The sequence below is a fragment of the Melozone crissalis genome, unplaced genomic scaffold (genome assembly GCF_028551555.1).
Source record: "Melozone crissalis strain CALT ecotype California unplaced genomic scaffold, PUWL_Pcris_2 ptg000251l_1, whole genome shotgun sequence".
Taxonomy (NCBI): domain Eukaryota; kingdom Metazoa; phylum Chordata; class Aves; order Passeriformes; family Passerellidae; genus Melozone; species Melozone crissalis.
Genome location: NW_026536010.1, coordinates 61,044 through 74,175, shown reverse-complemented (window position 1 = coordinate 74,175; position 13,132 = coordinate 61,044). Strand labels below are relative to the sequence as shown.

Below are 13,132 nucleotides of genomic sequence, written 5' to 3'. Positions count from 1 at the left end.
GCCAGGGGATGAGCACGTGTAAGCATTAGCAGGTGTAGAGAGCAAAGCCTGGAGCACTAGGATTGTTGGGACCCCTGGGATGACTGGGACACCGGAGCCCACAAGAAAATTATTAAGAGCACAGAGCTCACTAGTATGCAGAAGGGTCCCAAAAACTGCCATTGGACAGTGACCCCCTCGTGCAGGTGCCCTGCAGTGGTTCTGACGGGCGCTGTCAGACCATGGCACAGTGTGAGCTCCATGCTGAAGGAGCAGCCCCCACTCACCGAGCTCTCACCATGGCAGTGCGGTGCAGCCAAAGGCAGCTTTGTCACAAGGCGCAGCCCCATCTCCACGCTGCTGCACCCAGCTGGCTCTGCAGAGCATTCATGGAGCAACAGTGCTACAGCACAGCCCCAATGGCAAGTTTGGGACGTTTTTGGTATCTAGAACCTGGCACAGGCTGCCCAGAGAAACCACGGCTGTCCCATCCCTCGAAGTATTCAAGGCCAGCTCGGACAGGGATTGGAGCGACCCAATCTGCAAGCTGCAAGTAGAGGGTGTCCCTGCCCCACTGACAGGGTAAGGGATGGTGCGAGCTTTAAGTTCCTCATTCCTCCAACCCAAACCAATGTGTGATTTTACCATTTTTGGGGGAAGGTTTCCCCCCTTTTTTTTTAAGCACCATCACACCTTGCTGTTTTCCAGGAAGGACAAAGCCAAGCTGTACCAGCAAACAGCTCCTGGAAACACACTGGGCTAGCACTAGAAACTCCCACCCCTCTGTGGCTGCCCATCATTCTCCAATGTGACTCAACTGCACCATCATTGGTTTTTTTACTTCAACTTTTCTGCTTTACCCCACCAGCCTGTATGCCCAAAGAGTAAAGCAGTCATTTTTTTGCCAAATCTTCTATGAATACTGACAACCTTTAAAACACCTAAGCACACATGGTAACTCTTTAAGACCTTTATTAACAGATGCTTGCAGTTTGACTTGAAAAAATCAGGCGTATATTTCATACAAATTAAAAATGAGGTTCTTAAAAATCTCAACGTGACCAGATATGAAACAATTTACAAACTTTTAAAGGTATATTGAGAAAAACCAGGCTTTTAAAAAACGTGTTTATCATTTCCAAAAAGAGAATTCTTTAGGTAAAAATAATAAAAACCCCATGCTGCATAGATAATGCAGATAGTTCTAGTAATCTGGTCAACAGCAAAAAGCAAGCACTTAAGGTCTTCAGTTCCAATTCTTTTGTTCATTTCTTATTGCTGGAATTTCATTTTCTTCTTCATTTCTTGAAGTCTTTTCTTTGATGACTAAACTGAAAAAGAGGGAAAAAAAGGCTGATCAGACAGGTGTCAAAGGGTTAAAGGGGTGCTTTTTGTACCAAGGCTCACTTGCAACTCAAAAATTCACCCTAAGCTGCCTGTCACAAGCTCACAGCACAACACTCACCAGATACTTCTCCTTATCCCCCACAACCACACCAGCCACCTCTGCAAAGGAACAATGCCAAGGACTCCCAAGAGTCAGTCAACCTAAACCCACAGGGATCCCTCCCGTCACGGGGAAGGCTGCCTCCCCCAGGCTCTGCCAACATTCAGCCACTGCTCAAAGCAAGAAACTAAACCCAACGTTCTCCAATGATACCAGACAGCAAGAGGAACAAAGGTGACTTTGTCATATTCTTCTTAAGCCTACGTTTTAAGAATTCATCCAGGAGGTGCTGACCACAAAGATGAATACTAGGATACAACAATGTTCACCAAAAGTGCACAGAGATCACTGCAGCACAGTCTGGACAGTGAGTGAAAGATTCATCTGCAAGAGGAACATGAAGCAGTAGAGCCCATGCAGATGAAGTCCCCAAGCTCCCACAGTTGGGAGAGGCGGCAGCTGCTCCAACACTGAGCCACCTCCAGCCCAACTCCTCCAGCCCCTGCCCATCCCATCAGTGGGACCGCTCAGACTGCTCCCACTACAGCCTCAATGCTTCTTTCACCTTCCTGCCCTCCAATAAGCAAGGAACAAAACGAACAGGATACACACATGGGTGACAAGAAATGCAGAACAAGTAGAGTCTTGGCAATGAAAATATTCCCAAATTAGCAGAACTGTCTCTCAGGAGTCAGCACCAAACAAGCCTCAAACACAAACAGGTTTCCTTGCAACTAACCCAGCCTCTGGCCCCTGCCCTGCACACAACCCTTCCAGAGTCCACATCTCAGTACTGCAACAACTCCCACGTGCTCTGACAAAGCCACAATTTCTACCAGTTTTTTCAGCACTTTGATTAGATAAAAAGCTGCTCCTGAGACACTCCTGCTAATTCTGCATCACCTTTGTAGAAATGGATGCCAAGGTCTCAATGCCATCCACCTCCCTGTAGGGACTCAGCTCAGGCACTGATGGAGCTAGGTAAATCCTAGCATGTAATTCCCAGCTTCTCCGGACTACTTTCAAGTCTTGACATTTGCACTGCTTGAATTTCTGGGTGAGCAGAGACTGCTGTACACCTGAACTACTGCACACAGCCAAGATTTTAAGTGTAACAGTATTCCATCAATAACAATTGAAGCTTGTAACTAAGTCTTCCCAATTAGTCAGCATTGATGCAACAAAGCCTCACAATTCAGTTCTGCAGACACAATCACAGATCAGTTACAGCATGTGTGAGCAAGAAGAATCCAGACACTGTAAGGCACAAATAAAAAGCAACAAAAGAAAAAGTCAACAAATGGCATCCCCAGGCCCCTGGCACGCACCCGGATGATGGTAGAGATGTTAAGCCGGTATTTACTCAGCCCCGCCCTGCTCAGCCTCGGGAGCGGACGTGTTCTCAGCTGGTGGCTCGGCTGTCTTCGTCTCTTTGCCATCTTGTGGTTTAGGGTTCTCTGGGCGTCTGCGTCGGTAGTTGAAATTACGGCGGTACCGACGTTGAGGTGGCTGCTGACTTTGGGTTTCATCCCCTTGGTTCTCTTTATCTTCTTCATTTCCATCCTCTCTAGGCTGTCTTTGACGAGGAGGACCCCTGAAAGTCAAGCTAGGCTTTAACTATGCAGCACCTGAGCATCGCCATGTCCCGGCTCTGTCGCTGAACAAGGCTAAAACCAGCAGCTGATCTGCAGCATACCTGCGAAATCTTGGTCTGTAACCCCGGTACATGTTTTGCCTGACTGGTCTGCCGTCTCCTGCACCCTGGTTGTCAGCACCCTGCAAGACATCAGGCCACAGACCTCCTCAGCCCCAACCAGAAATGTGCTAACTCCACAGCTTGTCACTCTGTGAGAAAGGAGCTGGAAGGCCGTCAGTTCAGTCAAGGTGGACAGCAGTTCTAGGGAAGAGGTGCACACATGATGGAGAATCCTCCACTTAATCATACAAACTGGAACACTCTGGTTTTTAGAAGCTATAACATGAAGACCTTCAGCTACTTCATCTCACGCTACTGCCAAACCTTACCAAATTCAGCTGGAGTACCTACAAGAAGTGTCAAAAGCTGCCTCCCATCACCCTGCTCCAAAGCAACCGAGCCCGTTTAGCGTCATCTGTCAGGCAAATGTTACCTCCACTATCTCTCCCTGTACGGGAGGGTTGGTGTATTGTGGACGACGCCCGTAGGGCCTACGCATATAGTAAGGTGGGTACCGCCGCCTGCGATAGGGACGGCGTTGCTGGGCTTGGCCTTCTGGTATGTTCTCTCCTCCTTCATTCTTCTCCCCACTCTCACTGTTCTGGTAGTTCTGCTGATAGTTGCGTGGAGGACCCCTACGACGTGGATATCGTCTGTAATGGTTACGATCTGCTGCGTATTTACTGCCCTGCACTGGAACTCCACCAGGTCCTGTGACATTGGCTGCCTCCGCACCCTAAAGAGTGGAAACAGCATTAGGGAAACAGCCACCATCCCACCAGCTACAGCGCAAGTCTAGTACTGAGCAAAGATTTATTACATCCACATTGTGAAGAAATGAAAAACCATTCACCTCCTTGGATGTCATCAGGCATCAACTCAAACCACAGGCACCACACCAAAGCCTGCAAACTGAGTTTTCCATGTGCGCTCTGACACCCGAGAGATGTGTTTACCTTTTCTCCCTCAACCACATCAAACTCCACGGTCTCTCCATCTCCTACGCTGCGGAGGTACTTCCTGGGGTTATTCTTCTTTATGGCAGTCTAACAACACAACAGTGCAGGCACAGCATAAGAATACAAAGGAAGAATTTTTTTTTTGTTTTAGATTACTAAATATTCAAGTTTCTTTATCTGAGGAGAAAGACCTGTACTTCTGAAAAAGCAATTGAATAATTGGGAAAATCCAGGAAGTCATAAAATGTACCGGTATTATGCTCTGGACTATTTGAAATGTGCAACAGCTTTACCATTAACTGGAAGCACCTGTCAACATGCTGTCTGCTGGCTAAAAAGGCAGTTTGAAAACAAAGAGGAGAACTCTCACACCACACACTGGCTAAAACACTCCTATAATCAGAGTTTAAAATTCAATATCACTATGATAGTTATACATTCCTCTGATGCCTATACATCAATATATCACAACCTTTCCAATCACCCTCTTGGATTTCCAGCCCTCCATTATTTCCTACACATCACAGGACACAGCAGCTTCTGTGTTCCATACTCTGTAAACATAAAAATGGCCAGGTATCAAGAGATCTCCTCCTGCAAGGCTTCCAACACCATAGTTTCTACTACAGGTCTAACCAATTAATCCTAAATCTACTCTGGTTGTGCATTGCACAACAAGGATTGGTCTTTTCCACGCATCAGCACCAGACATCCTCTGTATCAGTGGCCCACCTGTCAAACATTACTAGAACAGACTCAGTTGTCAGTGCTCTGCTGTACTGGATGACACCTTCAGCAGACAAGTCAATACTCAATGCACACCTTGCTCAGGCACGTCCTGCTTATCAAACACTTTAAATGAAGGGCAGTAACAGTGTAACAACTTTAATATAAACACCTGCCACACAATTTGATTGGATGTCTTCTGCCCAAATTGTACAAAATCAATGGAAAAACATGCCCACAAGTCTCAGTAACTTTAAGGAAAGACTTATTACAATAAGCAGCCAGTCCAACAGCTTTCTGTGACACCTGAAGTATGTAACAGGGACGGAGAAAAGCATACACAGCTAGACTTCTCAAACAACCTGACTTCCTTCTGATTAGAGCCCTATAATGGTTTAATTGTAAAAATATTACACTAAAACAAGTCATTACCAAACTGTTATTTCAGAAACATAGATACCAGCTACATGACAAGTCCTGTAACACAACCAGTAAGTCAAAGTCAGTTACAGGTGGCCCTACTTGCCCATTGGGTCTGAAAGCCTCCCCTCAGGGTATGTATAGCCTCTCACAAACCAGTGCCTCTAAAAGCTGGTAATTCATACAAAGAACAAGCATGAAGCTGAGAGATTATAAAAACAAAACACTTTCCAGGCATTGTTTTTCCCTTCCTTTGTGTTAACATCAGCAGCACATCCCTAACTTGAGACAAAAGAATGATTCCTAAATGCCAGAGTAAAGCAGGCTCCACTAAGAATTCTTTCTGGTCTGCTTACTAAGGAGATCCTGAGCCAGAAAGGGCAAAAAGCAAATTGCTGATCACAGCCTCTCAATTAGACAAAGAACTAAACCAAGGCAAACCTGCTCCATAAAGTAAGACACAGGTGTGGTGTGCACTCCTGGTCTATTTGCCAGAAGCTTACCTATTTGCCACACATTATACCTACAGATACATATCAGTTACATTGAAAAGCCTGTACTAAAATGTTGGTAGACTTCCACGGAAAGCCTAGAGCAATAAAATCTGTAATTCTGCCTAGGAAAAAAAAAGTTTCATTGTCACTTCATCCCTAAGTTCAATTCTCTCCCTGTTGCAAGCTATTCATTTAACTTTATTTCCAGATGCTTACTTAACCACTGTATGTATCCACAAGGTGATTGAACTCCAAGCAGTTATCCCCAAGCCCATACTAGCATTGAGTGCAATTCTCATCACTGTACAACCTCAGCCCACTTGGCTGATGTGCAAAATCCCAAAGTGCAAGCAGGCTCTTCTTGCAATGCAACCCAGAATCAGTTGTTTGTGTTCAAGTAACAGTGAAAAGGCAAGGCTCTTCCACAACTTCAATCCTACTTAAATGGGTCAGGAACAGGCAACTTCTGAGAGAGAATATGTTTCAGTTTCAAGGAAATCTTACCTGATGGACAAACACATCTTCCTTGGTGTCATTCCTGCAAGACAACAGGAAATTGAACTTCATTAATAAAATGCACAGTAAATTAAAAATTCAGTTGTTTGGTACAAAGGCAAAATATGCAGATCTATCACAACAGGCTTTCAGCATTACTCCTCAACCTGCTCTCAACTAGTTCCTATTAGCTTACTGTGTGTAGGAAAGAGATCAGCTTACACAAAGTACAAAGCACATGCTGAAGGCATGCGTCAGTACGGCACATTCCTCCTCACTGCTGCACACCCCTCTATCCTTCCCATCCCATCACCAGAGATGTCTGAACACCTGACAGTGACCACTCACTCCTCCTAGCAGTGCTCTGTGGGAGACTGCCTCCTGCAGCTTTTGGAAGCAGCTCTGCCCTTGCCACTGCAGCCTCAGCGTTTCACTTACCTGAGGAACAGCAACACCAGCTGCCAGGCAGTCATATGTAAAAGGCTTTCTTGTTTCATCCTCCCCAACACATGAGGGTTGCACAATGGCTCCACAGGCTTGGAAAAGGGACATGGTGGGGCAAAGCCACTGCTTTGTAAGTTGAAGGATTAGATGATTATGGAGGCAGAGGAATGGAGCAGGAGAAAACAGAGAGCAGGTATGGGCAGGGAGTCACCAGGACATATCCAGGTGTAGTAGTGGGAGCCTGAAATCTGCCTTGCTGGGCTGGGAGATCCATGGGAAGCTGGGGAGACTCTGGTGCTTTCTGCATGAATGCCTTTCTCCTGCTTCCAGGTAAGTCACAAATGCCGGGGCCTTTGGAGGGAGTGTGTCACCAACATGCAGGACGGGGTCAGGACCTGCGACCAATATGACTCAATTCTGGCTGACCACCCAGGTGAGCTGACCTGCCCTGGAGGCATTTATTAATTTCACAGCTGGTGAAGGCAGCACAGCTGGTCAAGCCTCAGTCTCCCCTCTCAATGAACAGCAAAGAGCTCAGGTCTGTATCTATAAGGACCCAAGAGCACCCATCCTTCAGCGTGACCCTGGCAGAGCTTTCGCAACAGCCACAGCTCAGTACCAGCTTCAGTCAGAAGTTTCTTTTCTGCTCTGAAGAGGTGCAACGGAGACAACCTTGCGCTGGGGAGGGCTGCACAAGCCATCTCCCCCACTCCTGAAGCGTTCCAGCTCCCACCACACCAACCCACCCTCACTGCAGTGTTAAGTTTCATCACAGCATGGAACAGCCTGAATCAACAGCAGTGTGGCTTTTATTTCCTAGTTAAAGACACAAGTAAGCTTGTGTGAAAACATGCTCTGAACTGAAGTGCTCATGGCTAGTGGTAACAGAATACTCGGGATGGTTTTTAGTAAGATAAAGCCAGGTGCGCCTTACCCCTGGCTTTAAAAAGTGAGATTTGACAATTAAACTTCTTGAGAAACTCCATCCGAGCTACAGCTTTTCCATCAGACATCACCAGTAAAAATAAGTCCCCTTGTTTCCTCTTGAAATTGATGCCTACAGACCACAAAGGTTACTGGGAAAAGGCAGCCAAAAAGCAGAGCCATTTCTTTGTCATCTCCAAAGCCCCAAGAAAGCAGCACTAAGAAGCCCTTGCAAACCCACAGCTGAATGACTCTTCTTCAAAATAAAATGCCCAAAATGCTGAAAACCTTCACAAGAGAATAGTAACATGCTTCTAGTAAAAATGCTGAGCACCTCCTTTCATCCTCAGCTGAAAAACGGTGGTAGCAAGTGCTCATCCACAACATGGAGGCCTTGTACTTTTGTACAGGTTCAATTTTGGACAACCAGACCAAATACTTGTTTTTAAAATCCATTTGCAAAGCAATTTCCATTCAAGAGGACATCGGAGTTTTGGCTGGACAACTAACAAGGTCACACAGAGCTCAGTGAATCAAGTGAAAAACACACCATGTCATTTTTACAGCCTCATGCCACTGGCAACATCACTCCCAATGCTATTTTCCAGCAAGCACATCTGGAAGCAGCAAGCATGCTGTCACATGTGGATGATGGAACAACAGGACCATCGCTTTTTCAAAGAAAATTTGGAAGGGTACAAGAGAAACATCCATTTTGAAGGCCAAGCAAATAATTTAACTGATCTTTGCAACCATGCCACTCTTCCATTCACATCTTTTATCCACTAAAATGTATTAGAAAAAGGTAAACAGGCAAGCAGACAGACTAAGAAGATGCCAAGTTCAGCACAGCCCCAAATACCGTGCCAGACAGTGCAGCTCCAGCCATGGCACAGACCAAGCCAGCGGCCCTTGCACATCCACTTGTTACTTTGGCAAACACAAGAAACAACCATCAAAGACCCAGAATTCAAACTCCTTCCTATTTTGGAACAGAATCACACCTCTAACACTAAGAACACACAGGAAACAACTGAAGTGAGCATGCAACTACATCAAAGCTCATTTCAGTTCCACAGCCTCATTTTATCTGAAAGCAGACCTGGCTAAAACAGAGCCATGCAAGGGCAGGAGCTCCCCACAGCTTCCCTACAGCCAAGCAAAGATTCCAGAGCTGAGGAAATGTCCTCCCCTTCAGTTACCAGGCTCTAATCTCTTGATAATACGAGATCATGCTGGGTTTCTCATTACAAATGGCAACCTCAGGGATTAAACAGCTGCCAAAGTAATGACTGGGGAAGCTGCTCGGATGTCTCAACTAGCTGCTGCTGCTGCTTCCTTGCTTGACTGACATCACAGAACATTTTCACTGCCGAGGAAACAGGAAAAGCCTTCCCTCGAGGTGGGGTTTGTGGCTGGGATTTGGGAGGCGTTCCCAAGGCAGCTCTCAGCACTGGTGACTCCTCAGCACTGGGAGCTGAAGCATGGCATGATGAGCAATGCCAACTGGGCAGACTGGGAGGCAAGTTTGTAAAGCTGCAGACACAACACCAATTCAGGAGCTTGACAGACAATTTAGGCTAGTTCATAAAGTAACAGGCAGTTCAAAAGGCATTGTTTAAACCAAACGTAAATAAAAGTTCCAATAATAACACTATACTTACTTGCCTAAAGGGAGATTTTCCAGTATGCAGCCTCATTCTGAGACTGGGAAGTTTAAGTACCACGAATTAAGGGAAACAGCTCTGGCAACACTCCGGGGAGGCCCCCCCAACTAATGGGGCCAAGAATTGCCCATTTTTAAGAAACTTGTTTGCAGAGCACTTCCTCTCCTTGACAGGCCTACTTCAGGTACTTATTTAAGTCCCAAAGCGTTCAAATTATTCTTTCACATCAACCACTGTCATAAAAAGAATCTTCTAGGCACTTGTTTCATGAGACCAGTCCATACACTGGAGTGTGGCAGTGGGCTGTGTGAACTGTGCTCCTTTCGCTCATTTTCCTGCTTGTTGGGGGTGTCCCCATTAGAGCGTGTTTTAACTACCAAGTGCTAAAAGCAATTTTTGCTTCCATTGACTGAACTTCATGCAGTTTAAACAAATACTATGTGTGCTGACAGTCAGTGTACTTTTATATCCTTAAGGGAAAAAAAAAACCCAAACATCATAAAAGGATGGACCATAATGTCAGACACATCGCCGTGAAAACAGACTTGCTTCGAGAGCGCAGCTCTTGCCTAGGTTAAAGGAGTCAAAAGCCAACCAGGCAAGCCCCGAGCAGGTCAGAAACCCCGGGGTGGAGAAAGGGCGCATCTCACCAGCTCCTTCTACCAAGAAGGGCGAGAGGCGGCAAAGGCACCGCCGCCCCCTCCCCGGGCCTCCCCGTAACAAGGCCCGCCGCGTCCATGCGCTCACCTGTTGATGAAGCCGTAACCGTTCCTCACGTTGAACCATTTCACTGTTCCCAAAACCTTCGTTGCTGCGGGAAGGGGCAGAGTGAAGCGGGGAAGGAGGGGAGGGAGCGGCGCGTCAGGGGCACGTGGCGGGGCGCGCGCACAAAGGCCCCGCGTGGCGGACATCTTGCGCCGCCCCGCCCCCACCCGGCACGCGGGGCCGGCGGCGCGCGGGGAGGCGAGGGAGATGGGGGCGGCCAACGGCCCCGCGCGCGCGGGGGAGCGAGCGGGGACACGAGCCGGGGGCGGGGAGGGGGCGCGCGCCGCCCCTCGGGGGGGAAGGGAGCGCGCGCCACCCTCAGCCATGGCGGGGGAGGGGCAGGGGATCGGGGCTTCCCACCCCACTCCGGGACCCCAGGCCGCCCTCACCGATGACCTTCTTGTCCCCGCCAGCGGGAGGCGCCGCCGAGGCCAGGCCGCTGCCCCCGTTCCCGGTCCCGCCGTTTGGCTTGGAGTCGGCGGGGGCGGCGGGGGCCGCCGCGGGGACGGGGGCGGCGGGCGGCTGGGTCTCGGCCTCGCTGCTCATGGCGGCGGCTGTTCGGTGCGGACGGTGGTGGTGACTGCTGTTTGCGCCGCCTCCCGCGGTGTGATGGTGACTGAGGCCGGCCGTGGGGGGGCTGCTCCCTGCTCCGGGCTCGCTGAGCTCCGCTCTCCGCTCCCGATACCGATCGAACTGGCCACAATGGCGGCGCGCACCGGCTAGCCACCCCGCGCGCCCCGCCCGCACGCGCCGCAATTCGCCACCCGGGCCGCCCGTTAAACGGAGAGCGACCCCATTGGCCTTTCCTCAACCCGCCCCCGCCCCCCACCGAAAACCTATTGGCGGTGACGCCTGCCTTTCCTCGAGAGCGAGCGCCCATTGGTTGCTTCGCCCGCGGCTGCCAAGCTAGCTTTTCTCACCGGCCGACCCGGGGTCCCCGCCCCCGCCCCTGATTGGCCGTTCCGGCCGCCGCTCCCGCCCTCAACGGGCACGAACGGGGAAGTGCGCGCGCCCATGTGGCGGCGGCTGCTGTCCTGTGTCGCCTCCGACCCCGCTTCCGCTCGCCGCCAAGACCCAGGGCAGCGCGATCCTGCGGGCGGCTCCGGCCCCAGCGCTCCAGGGGCGCGCACGCCCGTTAGTGAGTGCCACAAAGGGCCCGGGAACGTTAAATTCCAGCGGAAAATGACGGATTTGGAGCCGTGTCAGAGCTCCCCAGTCCACGTACGGACACGCAGTTACAGCACTGAGCCGACCCGCGCGGATTCAGCTTTTCCCTAAGCATCCCATCCTTCACTTCCCGGAGGGGCGGGGGCAGCTCCTCACCCTGAGCCCTTCTACCCACGCAGGCTGTCGGGAAAGCATTACTGCTGGGTGCTTTACCCTGCTGGAGCCTTTCTCCAGCCACCACCTCTCAGCTCCTCTTCGCCTCCTTACCCCTATGTCTTCACCTTACAGTGCACCGGAGATACACGACATCTCTTGCTGCATTCCCCAGAGGGAAGGTCGAGAGGAAAACCCTGTCCTTGTCCAACAATTAAATTTTTCTTAGGCAGCTGAAGAATGTGGTTGGTGGCCAGATTGCTAGCCCTGCTTTGGCTATATCGTTTGTCTAACATGGCAGGAGGGAAAGGTCATCAGCAACCACCCAGAATATCTCTGGGAGATGACCCACCACTCCACCATTTCTGCAACCAACGTGTGTCCCCTGGGATCAGCTCCCTCAGCACTGCACACAAATCACTGCCGTTGGCCATCCCAGTTCCCCACATTCCACCCTAGCCAGGGGAGGGTCTCCAGGCTCAACCCACTATCTCAACCTCTTAGGAACACCACTCTCATCCTGCTCTCTTGGGAACTCTTTCACCTAATCTTCAAATCAGTTAATGAAGAGAAGGGCTTGAAAACAATAACGCGATCCCACAAGGACCTGCACCAGGATGATGACCTGGATAAAGAAGCTAGAATGATGTAAAAATTGGATGCTGCTTGGTGACTGTCACAATTCTCTATGAGAAAAAACAAAACAAAAAAAAAAAAAACAACCAAACACTATTTTTAAAGTAATAAACTAACAAAAAATTTAAATTTTATTTCCTTACATTATCAGTAAAAAAAGTTATGAAAGAATATTCTAAAGAGTTTGTTTTAATTCTTACTACTTTTTTATCTTAATTACTGTTAATAAAATTTTCTTTATATCCTTTTAAAATTTTAAGCCTACTTTACCCTTCTCCTAATCCTATCTTCCTATGTCACAAGAAATAAGTATGTAATTAGCCAACACTAAAACCCATCACACTCATCAACACATTAATTTAAAAAATCTCAACATTAAAGAAATCTTAAATTAACAAACCAAAACCACTACAGTGAATCACCTGAAAAACAGTCTTACTATAGAATCAGAACTAGGGAATACACCAGGCAGTCCCCCATGAGGGAGAAAACTCCAGGGAGGAAATCTGTGGGGATGTCTCAGGGCCATGCACCTCCAGCCGAAACTCTGGGACCCAACAATGTCTTTGGGGGGGTAACACTGTGGGATCCAGAGGCAACTCAGACCCCCAGGGAAATGCACAGGCCATCAGAAACACCATCCCCAGCTGCAGCGTCCACAGCTGGAGGAAGATGCTGGAGCTGAGAGGAGGTCCATCATCTCCTCTACAGGGCATTCCAGGATTTGCTACATACAACACAAGGGTGACATCTTCATGGGAGAATTCAAACAAAAAATGTGGTTTTTGAGAAGACTTTCAGCCAGCAGGTAAAGAACGTGGCACAGAAGCTGGAATCCTGCACACTCCATGCTGAAGGGAAATATAATGGGATGTAATTAGCCATTGTAACAACAAAGAGGTAGTAATGGATTTGCCAGTCTTAATCTGGCGAAGCTCTGTGACCCCAGTATGCAGGAAGTGAGGCCAGCTGATGGCAGTGGTATAAATTTTTCAGGCTGAAAAAGTGCTGCTAAGCCTGGACCAGAAATAAACTGGTTTCCCTGGTGAAAAAATGGTGAATTTGGGTACCAGCAGCCAGTGCAAACCGCAGCACAGCACTGCCAGGCATAGCTCTCTGAGGCACCTGAGCCAGCCTGTTGAGAATTTTCAACCCTCCTC

The 13,132-nt window shown here is 48.8% G+C and overlaps 1 protein-coding gene across 3 annotated transcripts; it reads right to left on the bottom strand.

Annotated features, from left to right (window-relative positions):
* Nucleotides 1-934: 934 nt before the first annotated feature.
* Nucleotides 935-10,713, bottom strand: YBX1 (Y-box binding protein 1). 3 transcript variants are annotated; one of them, XM_054294430.1, is made up of 8 exons: nucleotides 10,406-10,713; nucleotides 9,999-10,062; nucleotides 6,226-6,259; nucleotides 4,079-4,168; nucleotides 3,556-3,858; nucleotides 3,123-3,202; nucleotides 2,755-3,032; nucleotides 935-1,305 (listed from the first exon to the last, which is right to left on the bottom strand). In XM_054294430.1, exons 1-7 carry the CDS (start codon nucleotides 10,560-10,562, stop codon nucleotides 2,786-2,788), a joined length of 975 nt encoding a protein of 324 aa, XP_054150405.1. In that variant the 5' UTR covers nucleotides 10,563-10,713; the 3' UTR covers nucleotides 935-1,305; nucleotides 2,755-2,785. The 3 variants fall into 3 exon arrangements, with proteins under 3 accessions (XP_054150405.1, XP_054150404.1, XP_054150406.1); XM_054294429.1 differs by having other exon boundaries at nucleotides 935-1,310; nucleotides 10,406-10,712; XM_054294431.1 differs by having other exon boundaries at nucleotides 935-1,310; nucleotides 2,755-3,020; nucleotides 10,406-10,711.
* Between the last annotated feature and the right edge of the window lie 2,419 nt (nucleotides 10,714-13,132).